Raw genomic sequence first — 24,709 nt, forward strand, 5'->3', positions numbered from 1 at the left:
TGTGTGACCTTGCTTCTTCCCTCCTGCAGGGTTTCCCAATAGGCTGGAGGCCCAGCCCCACCCAGCTGTGGTTCTGGGGAGGGAGAGCGGGTAAACCTGATCTTGATACAAGTCTGGCTAGCATCCGTGGAGAGAGATGGCAAGGCTGTTGTACCGTTAGGTGGTTGGTCCAAAGCAGCACTGCTGTGTCTGCAGGTTGATTCACCCCAAACTCCAGTCCACCCATTTCCCCGCTCTCCGGCTTCACCCACTGTGTCAACTCGCATCCCAGTCTGTTCTTCCCAAAGATACTGACCAAGCATTTTTGTACAATAAAGTTTAATCACAATTATAAAAATGTGGTGTTGGGTTTCACTATTAACATTATGTACAATCCAGCCCAACAAGAAGGGCCTGCCCCCCACCATCCTGGCCCACTGAGCCAGAGCCCTGAGACACCAGGGTGGGAGGGTGACCCACAGGGTCTGGCAGGACACATGAGGCAGGGTTCCAGGCACAGAGTTCCCAGGACTAGGGGCCAAAGGCCCCCCCAGGGGGAGAACATGGCCACTGCCCCAGAGACCCCTAAACTGGGGAGGGGTGCACATAGGGCAGAAGGGGAAGTCCCCATTAACATGAAGCAAAGGGCTATGCAGCCCCCAAGAATAGCATCTATACAGGCTGGTACCCCAGGTTTCCACAGGAAACAGCTGCTGGCAGCTACAAAACATTTACAGCTTCTTCTTCGCAAAGAAAAAAAAATTAAGAGGGTGGTTGGGCATGGGATATAGGGGAGGCAGAAGTTACCTCAAAGGACTGAGGCTCCCTTGCTGGACTCAGCGCTCCCTATCCCACATGTGGAGGTGGGGGCAGTGGGCCCTGCTGAGCCCAATAAGGCTGGGGGTGCTGGGAGCTTAGGGCACCAAGGGGAATAAATAGGGGTGAGGGCACCGGTCCTGCTCCGCCTCAGTTGAGGGAGCCACGGCAGCTTTCAGTGCCGCACAGACACGGGATCTTGTTGTCTTCTAGTGGGAACTTGTAGTCGTAGGTGATCTCCTCATCTACGCCAATGGCCTGCTTCGAGTAGATCACAATCTTCTTCTGAGACTCGATGGTGATCACCTTAGCATAGCAGTTGGGCTGCAGGAGGGGGAGTGTAAGTCACAACCCCACCTCATCCCTACCCTGCCCAGCCCTGGCCCAGCCCTGAGCGCACCGTGCAGCAGTGGTTGATGAACCTGGCGAGGTTACCACACTTGGTGGCATCAATGATGGTGTCGTGATCCACCCTGAAAAGGTAGCTGCTGCCAATGCCCTCCTGAACATAGCGCTTCTCCCGCATGTCAGCTACCATCTGGGGGAATAAGACACACAAGACTTCAGTCACTGCATGAGCTATACTCGCTCCCCTCTAGCCAAGCCACTAGCTCCTGGGGTCACGCTGATTGGGTCTGCATCTGGGTCTACCTGCTCCCACCCATTCTGATCCAAAGTCGGCCAGGGGAGGACTCTTGGGAAACCAGCATTGGCTCTTCTGAGAACCTGTGTGGCCATAGTGGAGAGCATGGCATGCTGAGGGCCTGGGGCAGCTTCTGAGGTGACAGTGGGCATGCCTTCTCTTGATTCCTTTCCTAGGACTGGCCTTCCTACACAGGCACCTACTGGGCAGCTGCGGAGAGCAGATGGCAGACAGTCTGTGCCAGGACAAAGGCTTTGTTCTGCAAGGGGCAGCCATTCCCAGGAAATAGGCAATGCAATTGCCACACTCTCACTAGGTGATCTCATGTCTTCCCAGAGTTTTTTTTTTTCTTTACTCTCTGAGACAGGGTTTCTCTGTGTAGCCCTGGCTGTCTGGGAACTTCCTCTGTAGACCAGGCTTGCCTTGAACTCAGAAACCCGCCTGCCTCTGCCTCCCAAGAGCTGCAACACTGCCCGGCTCTTTTCCAGAATTCTGTCAGCTCTGTCATGAGGACTCCCCCCAGTTTTCACCCTCCAGCCAAGTCTACCTCAGTAGAGTATGGATGTCTGCCATTCCTACATCGCCAGGACCCGTGCCTCATGTCTCTACTGAACAAATCTTAATCACACTTCTGTTCCTTCTGCTCAACCACATTCCTAGAAGCTAATGGGGATGGCCTGAGAAAGGCCGCACTATCTTGTTTTCACCCTCCACAGCCAACTACCTTTGAACCCGCAGGCTAGACTCCTGTCCTGTCATCTTTGCTGCCACTATCTTCTCCATACCTTGGCTTTGATCCACCATTAAGTCCCACTGAGGCTGGCTGGGCGGTGGTGGCGCACGCCTTTAATCCCAGTACTTGGGAGGCAGAGGCAGGCAGATTTCTGAGTTCGAGGTCAGCCTGGTCTACAGAGTGAGTTCCAGCACAGCCAGGGCTACACAGAGAAACCCTGCCTCAAAAAACCAAAAAAAAAAAAAAAAAGTCCCCCTGAGGCCAGCTTGCACAGCTCCCAAGCCATTCTCCACCCACAAGGCCACTCTTCCAGCCTCACCTCACGTCCCTGTCACTGGCCCTGACTAGGTTACCTGAACAAAAACATCAGGCCTTGTCCTCCTAAGAGAATGCAGCTTCCTTTTTTACTTCAGGTGAGAGGGGTTGAAATGCCATGCTGTTGTCCAGTCAGTAACTGACCCGGTGCTGGGCACCCCCCAGGGAACCTCACCTGGCGGATGTTCTGGCCAACATATTCTATCACCATCTCATCAGCTGCAATGGGCTCCATGGCAAACAGACCCCACTCATGGATACGGCTCCGGCCAAATCGGAGTTTCTTCTTCCGGAACTAGGGACAGAAGGTAGCTTTAACTGCTGGACGTTCCCACAAACTTGCACCTTCCCGTCCCGTCCCTTCAGCCTCTCTGTTTCAAAGGATCCCACCAGGGGCAACTCTCCTTGCTGTAGGTTTTTTCACTGGGTCTCCTCCCTCTTCCAGTTTCCCCTCCTGACCTTGAGCTGGTTTAGCTTTAGCAGATCACTATCCATGATGGCTGAAGTGCCAATAGCGCTTAGTAACCGCCGCTGCTCTGACCGTCGCTCAGAAAGCACCCGATTAGTCCCCTGTGAACAGGACAAGGAGGTGCTGAGTGTTTGAAGGACAGGAAAGAGGTAGCAAACTAGGGAGGGCTCAGTTTAGGGCTCTACCTGAGTGTCTACACCTTCCAGCTGCCGGGCTGAGACAGGACACACATCCAAGTATTTATCCTTCTCCTTCTTGCTGATGGGGTAATAACCTTCGCTGCGTGCAGAGCCTGTCTGATGCTCCCGGGGCCCATCTTGGGGCCGTCGTTTGCGCTTTGGAGTGCTTAGGTTGGTGAGTGCATGGTATTAAGGAAAAGAACAGATTCCACACTGGCCAGTCTCTTGGGATCTACACCTCCTGTCCAACCCAGGCCCTGTCCACAGGGTAGCTTGTCTGATGGTGAGAATACTCAGTAAGGAGACAGACAGACTGGAGAAGTCAAATCTAGACCTTACCTGTTCTATCATAAGAGAGACAAGGCAGAGAGGAAAACAGCTGGCAGCTACAGATCCCCAAGGCTAAGCAAGGCACAGTAATTTAGACAGATAGAGGACTAGTGCAGTCCTAGGAGTGACCCGAAGACAACATTTCTTGCCACAGGACCCCAGGGGAGGCTCCAGCCCTATGTCTTACTCTAGGGTTCAAATAAGATATGCCCTGTGGCTTAGGATATTTGTGTGATGGACCCAGTGGGTGTCATTAAGCCAGTCAGCGCCACTGGTCTGCTGCAGCAGTCGTTCATATGTGAGTCGTAAATAGCTCATGTCTTCTAAGTCCAGGCCTGAGTTCCAAATATCATATAGGATGGTCATCTGCTCAAATTCACTCCTTGGCTCAAAGGAAGGAGGTGGCGGGGGCGGGGGCGGGAGCGGTGGCCTTCTTCTTCGAGTGTGGGAGCGGAGGCTGCGTCTCCTGATTGCCCCTTCCTCATCGCTGCTGCTGCTGCTACTGCTGCTTTCTGAAGACTCCGACTCTTCATCTTCTTCCTCATCCTCTCCTTCCTGCTCTGGATGCTGCTGCTGTTGCTGCAGCTGTTGCTTTGGCTCTTCTGCCTCAGCTACCACCACCTCAGGGGCCTCTAAGACTTCATCAGCTGGGGAGCTGAAGAGCGCAGCAAGGGCAGGAGCTGGCTCCGGGGGCCGAGGGGCTGCTGTGGCAGGTGGGGGCTTGATGGCTAGGGCGTAGTTGTGTTCCAAGAGGATGTGGCTGAGTAGAGGGCTTGGGCGCTCAGCCTCATCTGAGGTCTCTGTGGCCTCTGAGTCGTCCCCGGCGGGTAGGATAGTCAACCCACGTCGTGCTGGGGTCAGGGCCAGGTCAGCCAGTACTGCTAGGTCTACTTCTGTCCCTGACTCAGTGGCCTCTTCTTCTTCAGTAGAACGGACACGTCCTCCAGCTCGATTTCGACTCCCTCGAGCCACCTCCTCAGGCCAACTCTTGACCAGAGACGCATGGTCCAGGGGTAGATTACGAATTGTCCGCTCTACAACCCGGGGGACTTTTCGAGAGACTGGACCGGGAGACTTGGTCTGCAATGGGGCAGCTGTGGAAGGTTCTGGAACTGGTGCCTCCTCTGCAGCAGAGAAGGAAACAGTTTTCCGGCGTTTTTTGGGTGGGGGTAGGAGAGGGATAGGAGAAGAGGGGCGCTCATCCAGGCGGGGGGGAGGGTCTGGTGGTCCAGCTGGTGGCTCTGGGGGAGGTTGTGGTATATTAGGAGGTGGTTCTTCAGCAGGACCTGGGGATGGAAGCACATGGGTAAAGACCAGAGGATTAACCTCATCAGACAAAACTGTCAGGGCAGGAGCCGTGGGCTCAACTATCCTGGAGCAAGGTAGCCTTACTTTACCACGTTCTACCCTGTTCTGCCTCAGCTTTCATTTACAACACTCACGTTTTTATATGTATAAACTGTGTGTTACACAGGGAATGCTATATACCTCTCCTGCTCATATCATTCTCAGCACTGTCACCTCCCGAACAGAATAGGGCTCTGTACCTGATTCCATCTGACAATGGAATATGTCACACACAGATAAGCCTAGGAAGCTGTTGTTCAAACAGGATAACCAATCAAATCAAATGTCTAGTCAAACTCCGACAAGTAGGGAGGGAAGGGACGCCATGAAATCCCGGATTCTAGCATGCTTACAAGACCAGCTTACAGGAGAACTGAACGCGGGACTGCTGTAGACAGCTGTAGGCTCAGAGCTTTAGTAACTGGCTCTACCATTTTCAGAAGGAAATGGCAGCCAACAGCACGCCTGGCCAGCCAGGCAGGGATCAGCTTGCATACTGCCTCAAGCTGAGTGCTCCTCATGTGGAACACTGAAAGGTCCTTCAGTGTGCTGCATCCTAGGCTCTGGATGTCACGTGGGTCTTGGACAGTGGCAAACTACAAGACTTAGTATTCAACTCAGCTTCTTGGAAGATCTCTCTGCTCCCTCCCTCCCCTAGGCTTCTCATTTTCGATACAATTATGATACAGTTACCCCGGCAGTACAACTACTTTTTTTCTGGGAACTGCTCTCCTATGTTCTCAAATTCTTAGAAACAAGGCCTTACAAGTCAGTCCTTCCAGCTTCTCCCTCAGGGCTGTCACTGACTGACACCACCAAGACTACTGCTAATCCAAGCCAGCTCCATCAGAGACTTTTCTGAGAAGGTCTAAGGTAGGAATAGGTTGGTTGGCCTGCTGCTACTCTGGTGGTTTAGTGGATGTGAACACTGTGCTGGAATGGAGAAACAGAGGAAACCTATTTACCTATTTCCCGGGGAAAACAAAAACACACCAAACTAGAAGACAAAAGGAAGGAAAGACCAAGGCGTTTTCTACTTGTCTCTAACTCCTAGTTAGACATACCACATAAACATACCACATAACCACACAACAACACCCCTCCTCCTGAGAGAGGTCTCACGTAGCTCACACTAGCCTGGAACTCACTGAAGCTCATGAGGAACCTGATGCTTCTATAAATGTTGGGATCACAGGTAGGTAGGTACCACCACACCCAGCTTTCCTTTCTGGTATTTAAACTGACTAAAACTGGCTGCTGTCGCCAGACATTCAACAATCTTTCTTCAATCAGGCCATCATTTATTAAGGAAAATGTGGATTATCTTTTTAAGCTTTCCACAGTTTCCTGACACTAAGCTAGAAAGTCCAGCATACCCTACCCTTAGAAAAACCTAGCTATAAATATTACTTCTCCTCATCCTTTAACACTTGCCTTCAGTCTAAACCATTCACCTGGAATTGTAATTCCAATGACCTGTCAGGTACACGACAATTCCATCTTATTATAATTTCTCCTGTAGCTCCTTAACATTGTCTAATTCTGCCTTTCTTTCCTTCCTCTATCTATCCGTCTGCCGGCCCGTCCATCCGTCCATCCATCCATCCATCCATCCATCCATCCATCCATCCATCCGTCTAGTACCAGACCCTGAACCTCATGCATGCTATCCCTGAGCTAGATTGAAAATTTTTACTTAGATACAGGGTCTTGTTAAATTGCATAGATTAGCCCCGAATAGCCTCAAACTTGATATCTTCCTGCCTGACTTTCAAGCAGCTGGAACTGCCCTGTGCCACCATACCTGGCTACTCCTATGTTTAGAAAATAAAACAAAACACTTTTCTGTATATGGTTGTTTTTCCTGCCTTATGAATCCCCTGAAATGAGAATTACCGATGGCTGTAAGGTTCCAAATGGGTGCTGGGAAGAACTTAAGTCCTCCACAAGAGCCGCTAATGCTCTTGACCACTGAACCATCTTTCTAGCATCCCTCTGCTTTCTGAAAGATAAAACTGGAAAAATGGCTCAGCAGTCAAGAATGTTTTCTGCTTTTACCAAGGACTCAGGTAGAGTTCCCAGCACCCAACATGGTGATTTACAACTTTATATAACTCTAATTCCAGTGGATCCGACATCCTCATCTGGCCTCCATGAGTACTGTATACATGTGGTACATAAGACACACATACAAACAATCACATAAACACATTTTAAAAAGGAAGAGAAAGATACTGTCTCATATGTATTTCTTTTTTTTTTTTTTGGTTTTCGAGACAGGGTTTCTCTGTGTAGCCTTGGCTGTCCTCAAACTCAGAAATCCGCCTGCCTCTGCCTCCCAAGTGCTGGGATTAAAGGCATGCACCACCACCACCCTGCATTCATATGTATTTCAAGACTGCCTTCAGGCTGGTGAGATGGCTCAGTCGTTAAGAGCACTGATGCTCTTCTGAAGGTCCCGAGTTCAAATCCCAGCAACCACATGGTGGCTCTCAACCATTTTTAATGAGATCTGATGCCCTCTTCTGGGGTTTCTGAAGACAGTTACAGTGCACTTACATATAACAATGAAATTGTTAAAATGTTAAAACTGTTAAAATAAAAGTAAATTAAATATATTATATAAATATATGATATAATTAAATAAATAAGATATATAATTAAATACAATATATAAATAAATATAAAATATATATGTAATACAATTAAATAAGTAAATAATAAATATGTAAAATATACCATTAAATAAATAAATATAATTAAATACATATTTAAAATAAAATATAAATTGTTAAAATATAAATAAAAATGTTAAAATAAAAATTAAAAACTTATTTAAAAAAAAAAAAGACTGCCTTCAAACTCCCTGTGTAGCTGAGGATGACCCTGAACTTTTGACCTTCTTGCCTTTACCTCCCCAGTACTGAGATTATAGAAATGCACCACAACCACAATGCCTGGTTTTTACTCTCATCCTTTTATACCCCTCCCTCACTTTGCCTCTGCCCACCCTCTCAGTTTGTGTTCTCCAGAGTGAACAGCTGAGTTCACATCAGTGCTCTCACTGCTCCTGGGCAGACTGTCCTTCCCAAAGTCTCTGCTCTATAATCCCATTGCTAACGTTTCTAACTGAAGGTTCAGAGATCTCCACTCAACTCCAAGTCATCAGTGCTCATAATCCTAGGTCGCTTTACTTAAAGTCCTTTTCTGGCATGTAGCATTATCTATCTCTTCACCCCTATTTCTACCAATTTTCTCTGAGCCTCAAGTGCAAAAATTCAATTGTCCATTTTGGTTTTTGAGACATGGTCTTTCACTGGGACAAGGAGTTCAGCCCCAGGGATCTGTTTCAACTTTTCCAAATCTGGGATTACAAATGCAAGCCACCACACCTTTAAGTGGGTGTTATAGATGAAACTCAAAGGTTCTCAAGCTTGTGTGACAAACATTTTACCTACTGGGCTGTATCACTATCCTAGACTCTATTACCTTTATCCTCTCTAATGCTACTCTTATCCTTCCTCCCTCTTTCCCAGACCTCTCTTCCTGCCAGAATGGTCTTTTTGAAACATACATGTGGTTCCCAAAATGGAAGGAGAACAATGCCCTCTAAGTGGCCTTTTGTTGCCTGGGGACTCAGGAGTGGCTGTGAGTGCATGAGGTGTCACAAGAGGTCAACTCATCATCCTGTGGATGCTGGAAATTTTAATTACACTGAGGGACACCGAAGTCCCAGCTTCCCATTCTTCAGCATTCCTGGCCTCACAGGAGCCTCCCCGAGACACTCTGGCTCCTCTCTCTCTCCTGTTTGTCATGCATCTTTCAAATCACTAGTATCCAGTCACAGTTTCCTATGGCTCTCAACGCAGAGACTACATTTTGTACATGGGGCCTGCATTTGGCATGGGGTGGTCAGCACCCACTTCTATAGTTCTGACCACCTTTTACCCTAAGTTTTCAATCTACCGAAGGACGAGCTTTGTCCCAATCTTCTAACGTGCTGTTCTGGACCTTACGTAGAGCCTATATACCTGCTTCCCCCTCCTCGTTGTTTACCCAGACCTCAGCTCAACTATGCTTCAGCAGGAGGATGCTCCCAGACCCAGAGATGCCCTCAGGAATCTGAGTTTCTTGTACTTTTTCTTCATAGAACATATTTAGGTTGAAATCACAGTTATTTCTATGCATTTATTGCTTAACTGGCCTTTATCTCCTATGGGCAGAAAGCTTTATGAGGATGAGAACAGTGTCTGTCAGACTTAGGATATCTTTGTGCTGCTCCTGGTGGTGGTAGTAGTAGTAGTGCTTAATAAACTCTAGTGTATGAAGCAACAGTCCCTACAGGAAGCCCATCATGTGCATGTGCTATAGAATAACAAGGTTTATCCTAGGATAGAAGAGCTCGGTTATGTGTTACTATGTGCCCATTTAACTGCTCCAACTATACCCAGCACCCCAGGGACAAAATGTAGGTGGAGACCATTCTCTAAGACATTGATAAACATATATCTTAGTCATGTCACCTGTCCCATGCCACCTACCTGCAGGCTGTGTGGGTGATGTCTCCTTTTCAGGGAGAGGCACAACAGGGGACTCGACAACCCTGTCCATCTCGGGCTTCTCATTGGGAACTGGAAGGGGCTCTGGAACTTCTGTGGGGGGTGGAGAAGCTGAGGGAATGACTGTTGACTGCTCCTCTTCTTCAGAGGAGGACTCTGATGAAGAAGATGAGGAAGAGGAGGATGACGATGATGAAGAGGAAGAAGAGCTGCCACTCTCGGAGTCCGACGTGCTACCATTTTCACCATCTGAATCCGCATACAGAGAGCACTGGGAGGACGAGTCACTGTCCTCATCCTCACCTGGAAATCCACAAGGGGTGTCAGTGGTCAAGAGGAGGGATCACTCCCTCAGTACTGTGGATGTGAGGATCTAGGCTGGGTGTTGGAAACCCAGGAAGTTAAATAAGCAAGTGCATATTCACAGTGACAAACACGAGTATAAAAAAAGCCCTGGGTTCTGCTTGAAAAACAAGTCTGGGAAGATCTCCTCCTAAGGAAATGCTAAAACCAAGAAGGAGATGTTCCATCACAAAGAAATGAAGATGAAGGCCCAGTCTACAGAGAGAGTTCTGGGACAGATAGATAAGGACAGACCTGGAGACTGGCAAGTAGTTGGCCTAAATGACCAAAGGTCTGTAGAAATAGAAAGAATTCTGGAATAAACAGCAAATGCCTTGAAAATATGCCTTTAATCCTAGCGCTCAGGAGGCAGGGGCAAGTGGACCTCTGTGAATTGAGGTCATCCTGGTCTACAGAGTGAGTTCCAGGATATCCAAGCCTATACAGAGAAACTCTGTCTTGAAAAACAAAAAATAGGGCTGGAGAGATGGCTTAGGCCTTCCAGAGGTCCTGAGTTCAATTCCAAGCAACCACATGTTGGCTCATTACCATCTGAAACGCAATCAAATGCCTTCTTCTGGTGTGTCTGAAGAGACAGTGCATTCACACAAAATAAATAAATCTTTTTTTGGGGGGGGGTGGGAAGGGGGGGTTGAGAGAAAGGGTTTCTCTGTGTAGTCCTAGCTGTACTGGAACTCACTCTGTAGACCAGGCTGGCCTCGAACTCAGAAATCCATCTGCCTCTGCCTCCCAAGTGCTGGGATTAAAGGCGTGCGCCACCACCGCCTGTTAAGTAAATCTTTAAAAATTAAAAAAAGCAAGTCATGGTGGTCCATGTAACCCCAGAACTCTGGAGATGGAGGCGGAAGACTGGTTGAAGGTCATACTCATCTATATAGCAAGTTAGGGGCCAGCATGGGCTATGTAAGACTCTTTCTCAAAATCAAAACAAAGCAAAACAAGGTGCCAGCAAGATGGCTCAGTAGGCACCTGTTGCCAAATTGATAACCTGAATTTGATCACTAAAACTTACAAGGTGGAAGGACGCACGCGCGCGCGCACACACACACATACATCATGGCATTGCTTCACAACATTATATACACACCACACTTATGGCCGATCAGTTTTGGGTGAGAGAGCCCTAAGAAAGAGGAAGAGAGAAAACAGACATTCCTGATGAATTCATAAAGGAGTAAATAGAAGGGGCAGTGGGGGAGGGATTGGAGCCCAGTGAGACTAAGCTCAAGAGAACATGTGTGCAGAGCCTATACTGACTGACTATACAAATGGCCTGCAGGTCACTTTGGCGGAAAATGGAGTCAAGCAAAGACCTTCTAGAGAAGAGAGTACATTCTAGAAAAGACAATTTTATTAGCAGTTTCGAAAATGAATTAGAACAGAAAGAAGGAAATACAGGCAGAAATCAGTCAAAACTGCGGTGAGGAGCAGAGGCTGCAGGTCAGTGATAGAATGCTGGTCTAGCAGGAGCTCTGGGTTTGTTCCCTAGCACTGCATACATGTTTGCATGTTTGGCATGATGGCATGTTTTAACTCTAGCACTGTTTAGGTAGAACAACTAGAAAAGGATTACAAAAGTAAGCCCCCCCCCCCCCAGGGCTAAAGACCTTGTCCCTAAGAACCTACACAAGAAAAGCAGACAGAAGAGCAAAGGTGACAAATTCAAACGCATGTTGGAGGCACAGGTGATGGCAGGGGAGCCAAAGGACCAACGGAGGGAACTGTCTTCAGCTTAGCAGGTAACCTGGCCCATTGCTCCTCCAGTGAAACCATCCCTGGCCACTGCGAAAACAGTGTTTCAGAGGAATTCCTTGATTGCCGTGCAGACAACAGTGGCTCTTTCCTCAGGTCTAGCATACCATCAGAAGTTATTACCCTATTTCACTGTCCTTAAAATATCATCTGTCTGCAACCACACAAAGGGAGTTGTGTAACCTGCCTCTCGCCCTTCTTCTTCTATCCCCCTCCAAGAAGTTCTTAAAATCAGGGTTTTGATGTACATTTCTTCAAAAAAAATTTTTTAATGTATGCATATGCTTCAGTGTATGTATATGCACCATATACATGTGGAATTAAAAAAAAATGTTGTGGATCTCCTGGAAATGAAGTTACAGGCAGTTGTGAGCCACCATGTAGGTTCTGGGAACCAAACTTGGATCATCTGTAAATGGAGTTAGTGCTATTAAATACTGTGCTATCTCTTTCCAGGCCCTTAATACATATACTTCTGAGGGAATACAGATCACTAACTATGTATAATCTGTAGAAGCCAACAGAGACACAATTGGGCAGAAGAATGTCTGTTGGCGGCTGGAGAGATGAAGGGAAAAGGAAGGAACAGACTGATGGCTGGGCCTTTCAAGAAGAGCAGTGCTCTAAGACGAGACCATCTAGACTGACAGCTTCAAGTGGCAAGAGGAGAATGCATACCCTTCACCATTAGGACCTGGAAAAGGAAACAAGACTTTGCAGGGCTATCCACAGGGAGACCTTTTTCAGAAGAGGGAGTATTCTGAATTAATGGGGTTCATGTTCTCAAGATTCCCAGGATTCCAAAGGACACTGGCTAAAACAACTGTCATTGTAAAGGGTAAGAACGGCCAGAAGTCTAGCAGAAAAGTCATAGAAAAAGACAAACCAGACAGTATAATTCCTTCTTCCCCAAACCTGAACTCTACCCAACTGCCTACACTCACCATCTGATGCCTCTGCTTCCTTCTTGGTGGCATCCATGGCTTCCTCCCGCTCTTCATCTTCCTCATCTTCCTCCTCCTCCTCCTCATCCTTAAGGAAGAAGACAAACTGAGACAACTGAGTTCCATCTCACTGAAAAGTTTGCTGTGCCACCAGGGGCTCAGGAAAGGGTTCTGGCAGACACCAAGTGCCTAGCATCTTACCTTCTCTGAGGAAGACTCCTGGGATGCCTCCTCCCCTTCACTGTCCAGAGTAAAGGATTTCCGGTGCTTGCCCTGGGTCTTGCCCCGTTCTTCATCTCGCTTCGGAGGCTTGGTCCCTGGACGTCCTGTTTCTCCAGCTTCCTTCTCTCGTTCGGGATCTGCAAGAGGAAGTCAGAACAGTTACAATCTATCAGGAGTTAGCTGCCATCCTGGAGGCAAGGAACACTATTACCCACCTCGCTGACAGGCCACCCTTACCCAGTACAGAAACTGGAACACAGTAACAATTTGAACTACATCCCACACATTTTCTTTGATCATTTTCTAAGCTGGGTGAAAGAGGATGCCAACTTGTTTTATCTGGCCCAAGAAATAATATAAAGCAGGGAGTTCTCCAGGGAAGCAGATCTGACTCAATAAAGTAGCCTCAAGTTAGATAAGCTACCAACCAAAAGCCCAGACTTCAGCACACTAGGAAGGCTGCACAACGGAAGCTTTAGGCAGTGAACCTGCATAGATGATTCTTCAAGTTCTGATTCTAAACAGTGAAATTTCTACTTTGTAGCTGCAAAAACTAAGACATAAAAACACTTAGCTCTGCACAGCAGAACTAAGAACTGTAACTGAAGTCCAAGGAGAAGCCTGTCGGATACTCTGATGCCTACGGAATTCCTTTCATTCACTTTCACTCTGAATCAAGTCTCCGCTGGGTGCCTTGTCCTCAGAGATAGCCTCTTGCTTCCTCAGATATACCTCTCTCGTTTTGCTTCCTATTGTGCTAAGAAGACCACCCCCTTTCTCCTTCTGCCTGATTTCCTACTTACCATCTTCATCTTCCTCAGCTGGAGTAGAGGGCCTGGGTCTCTTTTCCTCACTTGCCTCTGAAATTTCTGATGGCTCTTTCCGTTTTACCTGGCAGATGCAGAAAGATAGGACCCATGTAGAGCTCAAACAGAGATCAGAGTGAGGAAAAATTTTAAAAGCAAAAACAACCCATCTCAACCACCATCATCCACAGACCCACCCCACATCTGCACACCATTCCCCACCATTGGGAAGGGAGGCCCACCAGCTTCCCTACCACTAAATTTCTGGATACCTTGAATGAAGGCAACCGCAGGGCCCCTCGAAGCCCTGACCCAAAGGCAAAGGCTTCAATGCCCGTGACACCGCCACTCTTGGCCCAGTCTACGAGGGACAGCATGCCTGGCTCTTTGAGCTTCATCTTTTCTTTGTCCTCTTCCTTGGCTTGCTGTTTAGCTGCATTCTGGAACGGCTACAAAGAGCAGGAAGACTACACTGAAGAACCAGAGCACAGGTATCCCTCCTGCCCAGAACCAACAGTGTGCCTGAGGACTACCAACATGCATCAACTTATTTTGCTAACATTATTTACCTCTGGCAAATTAAAGCAGTTTCTCAAGTCTGATAATTTAGGCCATCTACCCTTAGGAAGCAGTTACTAATTTTTACCAGGCTACAAATGGTAGAACTAATTACAAGCCCAGAAGCATTCAAGCATTCACTCCACTGTAAAGCAGCAAGAAGCCAGGACAAAGCTCTTCTGAGCCAGACCCATGCTTACCTTTTGCTCTGTCATAATCCCCTGCCCGGAAGTCCCATAGCCTCACTATCTCATGTTCTCTTGTCCCTACTTTGAATTGGGCAATCTGGGGAAGTCAAATATCTATCTCTTTCAGAAAACAGACAGACAGACAGATACTGAGCATACCTAGCACTAGACCTCCTCACCTTGGCCTTCTCTTCCTTGCTCTCCCACCACTGGTCAAAGGCTCCAAAGGCCACATTCTCCACCATCTTTCGGTTGAGGTCTCGCTGCATAATGCTCTTCATCTCTTGGACAAGGGTGGCCAGCACGCGGCCCACTGTGCCTGCTGATGGTAGGGCCTTGCTTTCCGCTATCTCTGCTTCCTCCCTATGAGGCAGCCGGGCCTCCTCTCCTGAGACTGAGGAAGAGGGCAGGGGCTCGGCTGCCATAGGCAAGGGCAGGTGGTAGGCCTCCCTGGAGTACGCCCCACGACCTTCTTGCCCTTGTGTGTACAGAGCATAGGGCAAGCCATAGGCTGCCTCTTGTGGAGGTGGAAAAGGGAGGAAGGCTTCGCCAAAAGCCCCACCAGGAGGACCAGCTGAGGCTGCAGTCAATCCCTTGCCCTGCCGTAACTGGTGGAGCCGTGTTAACATCTGGGTCTGCATCTGGAAGGACATAGGCATCCCTCCCCACTGTGCCCCAAGTCGATCCATAAGTTCCAGGGAGTTCACAAAGTCATAGATGTGGGGTGGGGGTGGCGGAGGTGGCGGAGGGTACTCGGGGGGTGGTGGTCCATCTGGGTGGGGCGGGAGGAGGTAGGCAGGTTGGTGGGGAGGATAGCCCAGGGGTAGGGAAGCAAGGTAGGGAGGAGGGGGAGGAGGGGGGGGAGGCGGTGGCGGCGGTGGCTGCTGGGGGGGTGTTGGGGCTGGAGGTGGTGAGCCACCCCTGTCATCATCAGAGATCTCCATATCTTCTCCGGAAGAACATGGAGAAGCCTGTGGGGTATGGAGGAGAGTCACAGACAGCTCCTGCTAGAGCCGAGTTTGCCCTCACACTTGTCTTCATGTTAGCGCACCTTCCCTCCCTCCTAAGCGATAAGCTTCCATCCCAGATGCTATGGCTGGCCCCAGGCTCACCTGGTTCTGTCCATTGGCCTTTGGTGACTCCCGGGCAGCCCCTGGCTCTCCACTCCCTGTAGGTGCTACATCTTCAAAGTTAGCTGGGGCAGGAGGGGGTGTACAGGGCCCATGGCCCGCCCCAGAAGGCACCTCACCCCCTGCATCTCTAGCCCCAGGGCCTGCACTGCTGTTCTCTTCCTCTTCCTCTGTATCAGAAGCCAAGAAAGAAAATTTGGAGCGTTGTTCCTTCAGCAGCATTTCAATACGGGAATCCAAACTGCTGTGCTGAGCAAAGGGCACACTCTCGTTGGTGGTCTCTGGGGCTGGAGAGCCAGAACGTGCAGGTGAAGCTGGGCGTGGGGAAGTCCGGGCTTCTTCTCTCTCAGGGCTGGGTGCCCCACCACCACCACCACCACCACCACCACCACTACCACCACTACTACCACCACCACTACCAGTACCACCACCACCACCACCAGGTTCTGGAGGTTCTGGAGGTGGGGCCTCTGAGGCAGGAGGCCGGTAGTCTTGGTCAGTGGATCGGTTAGGCTCAGGGGCCAAATAGGAGGTATAGGCAGGTGGGAAGCGCTCAGCCGCATTTTCGGCAAATGGAGCCCCAGAAGAATCCTCTCTAGTTGCCCGGCGAGGTGGATAGGAAGTATGGCGCTGGTAACGATTCCAGCTTTCATAATAAGCTGGGTAGCTAGAGTCAGAACCACGAAACTGAGAGGCTGAGGAAGAAGACGTCGATGAGGAGGAGGAGGAAGATGAGGAGGAGGAGGCTGCAGTAGCTGCAGCAGTTGCTGAGGTGGCAGTAGCGGTGGTTGCAGGGGCTGAAGATGCAGAGAAATGGCGGCGAGAAAAAGAATCTTGATAGCTGTTCTCCGACCGCCGGGGTTTGAAGGAGGCTGAAGTGGTGCTGAAGAAGAACTCAGGAGTTAGCTAGACTCCCACCTGTGTGACCAAACCTGACTGGCTCTGTTCTCATATTCAAAGTCCCTCTAGACCTAGATTTGATCCCAGCACCCACGTGGTGGCTCAGAACCATTTTCACTCCAGCTCGAGGTGATTCACTGCATGGGTACAAGGAACACTGTGTGTTCAGAGACATACACGTTGGGAAAACATTTAGACTCATAAAACTCTTAAAAGAGGGGCTGGAGAGATGGCTCGGCAATGAAGAGTACAGACTGCTCTTGCAGAGGGCTCAGGTGCAATTCTCAATACCCCACATGGAACAACGCCTATAAACTACAGACACAGGACATCGGTCCCTTAGCTTGCTTGGGTGCTGCAGCATGCGTGCGATACACAGCATACACACATATAGGCAGGCAGGAGCGTGTACATGAGTGTGCACACACAGACGCACAAAACTTAAAACAGGTGTCTCAACATCTACTTCTATACTGCTGATCAGGTCCACATTAGTATCCCTGAACACAGCCATTTGTCAGTTAAACCAGAGACCACAGTAAGCAGCTGCCATTTCCTTCTCAGAGACTTGGAGCTTGTTCTCTCCAGCTGCAGCTCCCAGAATCCAATGGCTACAGCCCGAGAGAAGTGTGTTTCCATACCTGCTAGAGTAGGCAGAGTCCTGAGAGTAGGGGGTGCTACCCCGAGATGTGTAGGGGGTTCCTTGGGAGGACTGAGGGGTGAACTGGCCAAAGGAAGATGGAGTATCTTGTCGACTGCTGGAGAAATTTGTATCTTGGGAACAGGGAGTGCCATTGCCAGGGGTGCCCCCTACAGTAGTGCCTGCTGGATAGGCAGCTGTGTCAGAGGAAGACCGTCGGCGAGCTTCAGTCTAAAGAAAAAGTGAGCAAGAATAAGAGATCAGGCATGATGTAAGATGGTCTCCTGCCCCAATCCAGACTCGGGCTCTTTGTTTCTGAAGACACCTAGGCATCTTTCCTTAGCTCTTCCTATACTTAATAGCAAAATGCAGGGCCTTCCCAGATGGCTCTTGCTCTTGGTGACCTGGTAACGAGTACATGTGCCTAACACACTGGCAGCTACAAGCTTCTCACCGTCTCAGTGGCTGCACCAGAACCCTGGAACTTCTCACTCAAGGCCTTGCCCCCAGTGGGCACAGTCTGAGGAGTGTAAGAGCCATTGACAATCAATTCATAGTACTTCATTCGTTGTTGGCCTAGATGGAGAGAAATGGGAATCAACAGTCAGAAGGAAAAACAACCTCCCTGATTTGGTAGTTTTGTTTTTTCAGGTTTCAAGTTTCCTACAATCTCTTGAGTTTTTAATGTTTCAGAAAGTTAGTTTCCTACTTAACTCAATCCTTGGAAACTTACCTCATTTCTACCTGGCTGGTGTTATTTTGACTAGGTTTATGCTTCTTTTATTTTTATTGACTGATTAAGACAAAGTCTCAAATAACCAGGCTGGTCTCATACACACTGAGTAGAAAAGTAGACCTTGAATTCCTAATACTGTTGTCCCTACTCTTCCCATTTCAGGATTTACAGATATTTATCACTGGGTACTGCTATTTTGCAGATTTATGAAATAAATTGAGGTTCATCTCCAACTACTAAATATATATCCCGTTAATATGGGGAAGCAATAGTGCTTGGCTTGGCAATGTAAAAAGGCCCTGGTTCAATATAATCACTATAAACTCATAGTTTACACACAACATCATACTGTATTTTATAAACTTCAACAAAAGTAGAGGTCTGTCTGCTGCTAAGCCCCATACCGCTTATGTTATAAAGTAAAGATTACAGAATTGCAACTACAAGTGTCAATCCAGCCCATGGGGGGGGTAGGGGGTGGGAGGGGGGTGTTTTTTTTGCCTTGAACAATGACTTTTAAACTCTTGGAAGGGGTTGAGCGTTGAGAGGGTTTGGTGGGTAAAGTGCCTGCCACCAAGCCTGACATTCTAAGTTTGGTCTCTGGGACCCACATGGAGAAAGGAGAGAACAACTCCTCTAGTTGCCCTTTGACCTTCATACGAGGCCACACACGCAGAATGTACATGTATAGGCGTACAACAAATATAAGAAAAAACTGTGAGAAGGATGTAGCGCTTAACCATGAAGAGTTTCCAAGTACAGTGGCATCTGCCTGTAACCCTCACACTTGGGAGACTGAGTCAATGCAAGGGTCCAAGTCCATAGGAGCTACAGTGAGCATAGGTCACCAGAAACAGAGACAAAGACTGACAACACACAACAGGGACTGGAGAGTAGCCCAGGTGGTAGAGCGCCTTCCTAGTATGTACAAAACCCTGGGCTTCCTCCCAGAACCACACACACCAAGCACAGTAGTACAAGTCTATGATCCAGGATAAAGGAGGATTGGAAGTCAAAGTCATCCTTGGCTACAAATGAAGATTAGGACAACCTGGGCTACATGAACCACACACATGGTGGTCCATAACTATCTGGAATCCAACTCCAGGGAATCCAACAAATACCCTCTTCTAGACTCTGTGTCATACAGACACACAGACACACACACACACACACACACACAGAAGCAAAAATAAATCTTTAAAAGCAAAACACCAAAAATAAAGCCTGGGACCAGGTGCAGAATTCAAGAGGAGACTAAGTTATAGAGACCTATAAAACAAATAAAAACGTTAAAAACAAAACAAAGCTTTTTAATCCCAGCACTCAAGACAGCAGAGGCAGGGGAACCTCAGTGAGTTCACGGCCAGTCAAAGCTACATGGTGAGATTCTGTCTCAAAAACTCATAAAAAATATTCCATACAAAGTCTTAAGCCAAATTTGGAAACATTGGTTTTTCACTCCCATTTGCAAACACCAATAACACCTCTTCCCTTAGATGGATGGCACCGTACTAGTTTGACATTTCTCCCCTGTAATTCCTTGAAAGCAGTTCAAACCTGCTCCATTTTTCTTTATTTTTATTTGGGTGTATGATGTACTTGTAGGTTTCTAAGTGTACACACACAGGCCACAGGAAGACATTGGATATTTCCCACTGCTGCGCTCTATGTCACGCCTTTGAGGGTCTCAGCAGAACTGAACTCTGCCAATTTGTACCCTAGCTAGTCAGTGAGATTCTGGGATCTGCTTGTCTCCTCCCCACAAAAATGAAGTTACAGGCATAGACAACCGTATATGGATTTTATGAGTGATAGAGATTCAGATTCAGGTCTTCATATTTGTGGCATATGTACTACTTACTAAGTTATCTCCTGGTTCCTTTTTTGTTTTTTTTGAGACAGGCTCTCACTATGTAGCACTAGTTGGCCTAATAGACATCTCTTTGTAGATCTCATCTCTGTAGACAGGCTAGCCTCAAAGTCCTGTCTCCTGCCTCCCAAGCACAAGGATTATAAGCATGTGCATGATGAAACTCTGCTTTATTCATCTTTATCTTCACAGATCTGTAGTTCTGGCAGGCCATGACCTAAAACTCTAGTTCTTTACCTAAAGTTTCAATCTTATTATACGTGCTACTGAAGAAAGCACAAAACATGTATAATTTTATTGTTTTATTTTATTTTATTTTGGTTTTTTTGAGACAAGGTTTCTCTGTATACCCCTGGCTGTTCTGGAACTCACTTTGTAGACCAGTCTGTAGACCAGGCTAGCCTCGAACTCAGAAATCCGCCTGCCTCTGCCTCCCAAGTGCTGGGATTAAAGGCGTGCACCACCACTGCCTGGCTCATGTATAATTTTAAAACAATCAACAAACAAAAAAGAAAAAGCCTCCCTGAGCTGGAGAGATGACTCAGCAGTTAAGTGGACTGGCTGTTCTTCCAGAAAACCAGAGTTTAGTTCCCAGCACCCACATGGTGGCTCACAACCATTGAAACTCCAGTTCCAGGGGTATTTGATGCCTTGTTTTGACTTCCATGAGCATCAGACATACATGCTGTACACAGATATACATTCAGGCAAAACAGGCACACACATAAAAATAAATATATAAATGAATCTCTAAAATTTAAAAACTATTAAGTTCAGAAATACACCTGACCTCAGAAACTTTGGCAATCCTGACCCTGATTCCTTGGCTGAGCCCAATTAAGTATTTGCATATATAATCCCTTCGAGAAACTATCTTTAAGCAACATGCATGGGAGTCCTCACCTTTGATATCGAGCTGGGCATGAATAATATTGCCCATGACAGAGGTGAGATGGAGGTTTTTGACAGTCTCCTTGGCTCCCCGAGTGCTTGTGAAGAGCACACGGGCTAGGCCTAGATGCTTTCGGGTGCGGGGATGAAGAAGGATCTCCACTTCTTCCACCTCACCATATTTCCGGCACATATCTTTCAGGAAGGTTTCCCGCACATTGTCATTGAGCCTTGCAAAAGTTACTTCCTTCAGTGGGATCTGTCCAATATAGAATTCATCCAGCTGTGGAAAGACAAGAATTGGTCTCCGGTTAACATAATGAGCAGGTTCCTAACCATCTAGGAAACTTTAGAGACATCCATGAGATTACGACAAATCTGGGAGGGCAACTGTTGTGACAGAGAAGTCAATGGGTATCATAAGAGCTACATGAGCAATGACCTGTATTTCAATTCCTCTTATGACAAACAGTAACAATTTGAATAAAAAGACACACAAAACATAAGAATTAACATACACAGGAGAAAGTGATGGAGAGAAAACGATCTATTAGCTCAGGGCTATAGACTAGCACAGGGGAGACACTAGAAACACAGGGACGGGGAGAAGCTCCCATTCAGAAAGGAGACAAGACTATGCGGAGTGTGCCCTACACGCTTACAATGCCAGCACAGCGGAGGCCGAAGCACAAGGATTCTCAGTTCAAGGCCAGCCTGGCTACCTAGGGAGTACTTATCTCAAAAAGAAAAAAAGATAAGCCAGATATAAATAATCCAAATATGACACAGCAGTGGCAGAGGTGTAGACAGGGTATCATACAGAGAAAAATCAGGAAAAACATTCACAAAGATGCTGTTATTCTTTCTGAACTTTGTAGATGCTTTAAGTTTACCAAAACAACAGACTTCCAAGACATGAAATTTATCCATCTTGATATTTTCTGAACACTGAAAAGTGTCTGGTTGAATATTGCAGGGGTATGGTGTCAAGGAAATGATAAGGTCTGCCCAGATCAATAACCACACATGTCAATGCCTCAAAACAGACTTAGGATGCCAGCAAGATGGCTCAGTGGGTATAGACACTTGTCACCAAGCCTAACAACCTTGAGTTTGCCCCCTAGAACTCATGGTGAAAACCAATTCCCACAAGTTGTGTTCCAACTTCTACATGTGCACAATGGTATGCGAACTTGTTTGTAAATGCACACACATGAAAAATAATGTAATAAAAAGGAAAAACAGACTTAGAAAACAAAATTAAAATAAGAATATTATAACTAGTGACAAATAACAGCAAGATGAGCCGGGTGTGGTGGCGCACACCTGTAATCCAGCACTCTGGGAGGCAGAGGCAGGTGGATTTCTGAGGTCGAGGCCAACCTGGTCTGCAGAGTGAGTTCCAGGACAGCAAGGGCTACACATAGAAACCCTGTCTGGGGGTGGGCGGGACCAAATCCAAAAAACCCAAAACAGCAAGATGGAGCCTAAAACTGAGGATAGAGCCACAGATACCAAGCAAACATTGGACTCTGCTTGGAGGACATGGCAATGAAAACCCAAAGATTAAGATGAGAGGAAAGAACTACTGGATGACTCTGGGTCCCAGCATGGGGACCTGAATATCTGGTATTGCTATCTGTCAGTCAAGAGAAAGTGAGAAGACCAGGACTCGGGGAGGAAAGATGATGTGTGTGTGTCTCAGTAGATGTTGGCAGGAAGGAGGCATGAGAAGTAAACATTCAGGCAAACGAGCTTTCAGTGAAGCTGTTCAGGGAAGGGGGAGTCCAGAAGGGGGGAAGGCACTGCACAAACTACGTCAGCAGTAATCAGTAAATGAAAACTAAAACAAAATTAGGAGGAGGCAAAGAACCACCAACTTTCTACACAGTCCAAAGCTTGAAGAATACCCTACTAAAATAGGGAACAAAGCTGCTCTTACGAACAGGACAGAGCACAGGCACCAACAGGGAGAGCAGAAGACTCCAAGAGGGCAGTGATCTTAGCAGTATCCTTAAATGCTGAACCCAGGTAGCCCACTGAGGGGATTCAAAATACCCACCCATACCCTATCCTTGCAGACAGCAATATCCTCATCACCAGATACACACTAGTCACCTCAGCTATACAATATACCTTCTGTCCAAAACATCCGTCTCACAGACTCAAAATGCAATGAGATCTGGCTGTCAATTGTCCTTCAGAATTGACACTTTGGTAGGCTATGTGAGGAGCAGGATGCTTGGATCCTTGACCCTCTCCAAGGACCATCATTCAGGGAGACCAGCAGGCACTTACCTTAAACTTAGGAACTGGGAGGGAAAAGTCTCTGTTTTTGGACCTGACATGACAGCGTGGGTCTTGGAGGTCTTCCACCGGAGTATACTTTGAGTCCTAACAGAGAAAGCAGAAAGAGATGAAACCAGGCTGAAAATCTACCAGCCTATTGACTCCATAACACCCATGCCAAAGCCAACGTATGGAAGAGCTGGGATATAGCCTGCTCATTCCCAAAAGACCAAGCTACAGGTCTAGGAAGTCTGGGTGTTGAATACTGAACAGGGGAAAGTGTGGAGGGAAGACCGGAGGGCTAAGGAGGTCAAGAAACGATCTAGGGCACTCACGCTGACACTGAAGTGGACTCCATCATAGCGGTACACCTTCTGAGAAGGCCTGCGCAAAGCAGGGTCCAAAGCGGGATCCACTATGAGCTTGTAGTTCCGCCACTGGAAGCTCGGGGCCTTCTGCCCATCTCCCCCACCTTCCTGGTCCATCTCTGCTCATTTACACTGTCAGGAAAAGAGGGATACGGATTGGGGGTCCACCACATAGGCCAGACTCCCTTGCTGTCTCCCCCAATGGCTAGCCCAGATTCCAGGTTCCCACATCAGTCCAGCTTCCACACCTCGGCATGACCCCTGGCTCCCTCGGATCTTGCCCCGAGGACCCGGGTTCACTACAGCACTCCATTCCCCTCCAGCCCCAATTCTACCCTCAGGGCCCAGGCCCATCTCGCGCCCCCTTACCTTCCCGCTCTCCCTAGCGCGCCCCACTTGGCCTCCACGCAAGACCCCTCCCCCGTCCCCTCGCAGGCCCCGCCCCCTCCCGCCTCCTCACCGGCCAGCGGCCCGGGCCAAGCCCCGCTCCCGCTCCCACACAGCCACTCGCGTCCCCGCGCCCCAATCCTCCGAACCAGAGGTGGCACCTCTTCGGGGCGTTGGAAACACCGCGAGACCAAGCCTGAGACCCAGCTTCGGTCCCTGAATCCAGGCGGGGGGGTGGGGGGAGGTAACGCGCGCCGCTGCCCTCTCCTCCCGCCCGGGCGCGTTCGGTGCCCCCCCACCCCGTCGGCGCGCACGCGCGCCAGGGCCCTACTCACCCGCTCGTGGCGAGCGGCTCACCCTCCCCCCACCGCGCGCAGCACCTCAGCGGCGTGAGGCGGCGGCGGCGGCGGCGGCAGCGCGAGACCCGGCCCCGCAGCGGTGGCGGCGGCGGCGCCCCCCCACCACCACCTCCCCGGCGCGCGCACCAAACACCACCGCCACCTGCACGAGGCACAGCGGGCACAGCGTCTGCATCCGCACTTTCGCTACAAGTACTGCGGGGAGATCCACGGGGCCGAGGGTAGCGGCCTTGCCTCGGCCGGCGCCCTGTAAGGGTCGGGAGTTGTAGCCCAGGGAGCCTGAAGATTGGCCGCATTCCCCGGAGAGTGGACTGCACCACCCTTATCTAGCTGCTCCAGCCTTGGTGTTCCTGACGAATCGGCGGCGACGAAAGCTGCGACGAGCCCCTGAGGAAAGGGGGGCGGAGCGAGGGGGAGGACGCCAGCCGGAGCTCGGGAGATTTGAGTGGTGCGTCCAACGACGCAGATTCGCGAGGCGGGCGGGGCAAATGAGTGGACAGGATGCGCGCTCCTTAGCTCCTCTTCCCTGCCCCTTCCTTGCGCAGCCTAAATGCCTATGAGGCTGCAATGCAGATTCGCCACCGTTCTGGGCTTTGGCCGTCACCTCTTCTCACCTGCGGAAGAGTCACGAAAATGACGACTGGTTCGCCAAGCCCTGTTGGCAGAGTCGACCGCTATTCCTGGATATTTTTTTTTAGTAGAACAACTCAAGGAGCAGCCCACTTCCTACTTAGTGCGAAATGGTTACAAGGAAGAAGTCTTCTCAAAGTTTCATGAAAAATTTCAGAGAAGAAATGCTGCCCAAATAATCCTAAGGAGTCGGGTAGCGAATCTGCGGATCTTGCTGTGGGCGGGGCTAATGAGAGAGGCGTGGCCAGGCGTGCGGAGCACGGCGTAACGGGCTGCTTCCCTTAGAATCAACCAAAACCTGGG

The 24,709-nt window shown here is 48.8% G+C and overlaps 1 protein-coding gene across 3 annotated transcripts; it reads right to left on the minus strand.

Moving 5' to 3' along the window:
* Positions 1 to 301: 301 nt before the first annotated feature.
* Setd1a (SET domain containing 1A, histone lysine methyltransferase) lies at positions 302 to 24,144 on the minus strand. 3 transcript variants are annotated; one of them, XM_052197920.1, is made up of 19 exons: positions 24,011 to 24,144; positions 22,998 to 23,162; positions 22,672 to 22,767; positions 20,386 to 20,656; positions 17,328 to 17,449; positions 16,875 to 17,104; positions 15,316 to 16,216; positions 14,383 to 15,174; positions 13,730 to 13,906; positions 13,455 to 13,542; positions 12,631 to 12,788; positions 12,430 to 12,517; positions 9,353 to 9,673; positions 3,692 to 4,750; positions 3,141 to 3,313; positions 2,946 to 3,056; positions 2,662 to 2,781; positions 1,196 to 1,333; positions 302 to 1,119 (listed from the first exon to the last, which is right to left on the minus strand). In XM_052197920.1, exons 2-19 carry the CDS (start codon positions 23,145 to 23,147, stop codon positions 946 to 948), a joined length of 5,169 nt encoding a protein of 1,722 aa, XP_052053880.1. In that variant the 5' UTR covers positions 23,148 to 23,162; positions 24,011 to 24,144; the 3' UTR covers positions 302 to 945. The 3 variants fall into 3 exon arrangements, with proteins under 3 accessions (XP_052053880.1, XP_052053890.1, XP_052053872.1); XM_052197930.1 differs by lacking the exon at positions 24,011 to 24,144 and adding an exon at positions 23,919 to 23,995; XM_052197912.1 differs by lacking the exon at positions 24,011 to 24,144 and adding an exon at positions 23,753 to 23,901.
* Between the last annotated feature and the right edge of the window lie 565 nt (positions 24,145 to 24,709).

Source organism: Apodemus sylvaticus, chromosome 1 (assembly GCF_947179515.1).
Source record: "Apodemus sylvaticus chromosome 1, mApoSyl1.1, whole genome shotgun sequence".
NCBI classification, from domain to species: domain Eukaryota; kingdom Metazoa; phylum Chordata; class Mammalia; order Rodentia; family Muridae; genus Apodemus; species Apodemus sylvaticus.

Coding starts and splice junctions, on each gene's coding strand:
- Setd1a (XM_052197920.1), bottom strand. CDS start 23,147: ATGGACCAGGAAGGTGGGGGAGATGGGCAGAAGGCCCCGAGCTTCCAG. Junction 12,789..13,454: donor AGCTGAGGAAGATGAAGATG/GTAAGTAGGAAA, acceptor TTCCTCTTGCAG/ATCCCGAACGAGAGAAGGAA. Junction 1,334..2,661: donor TTGGCCAGAACATCCGCCAG/GTGAGGTTCCCT, acceptor TTATTCCCCCAG/ATGGTAGCTGACATGCGGGA.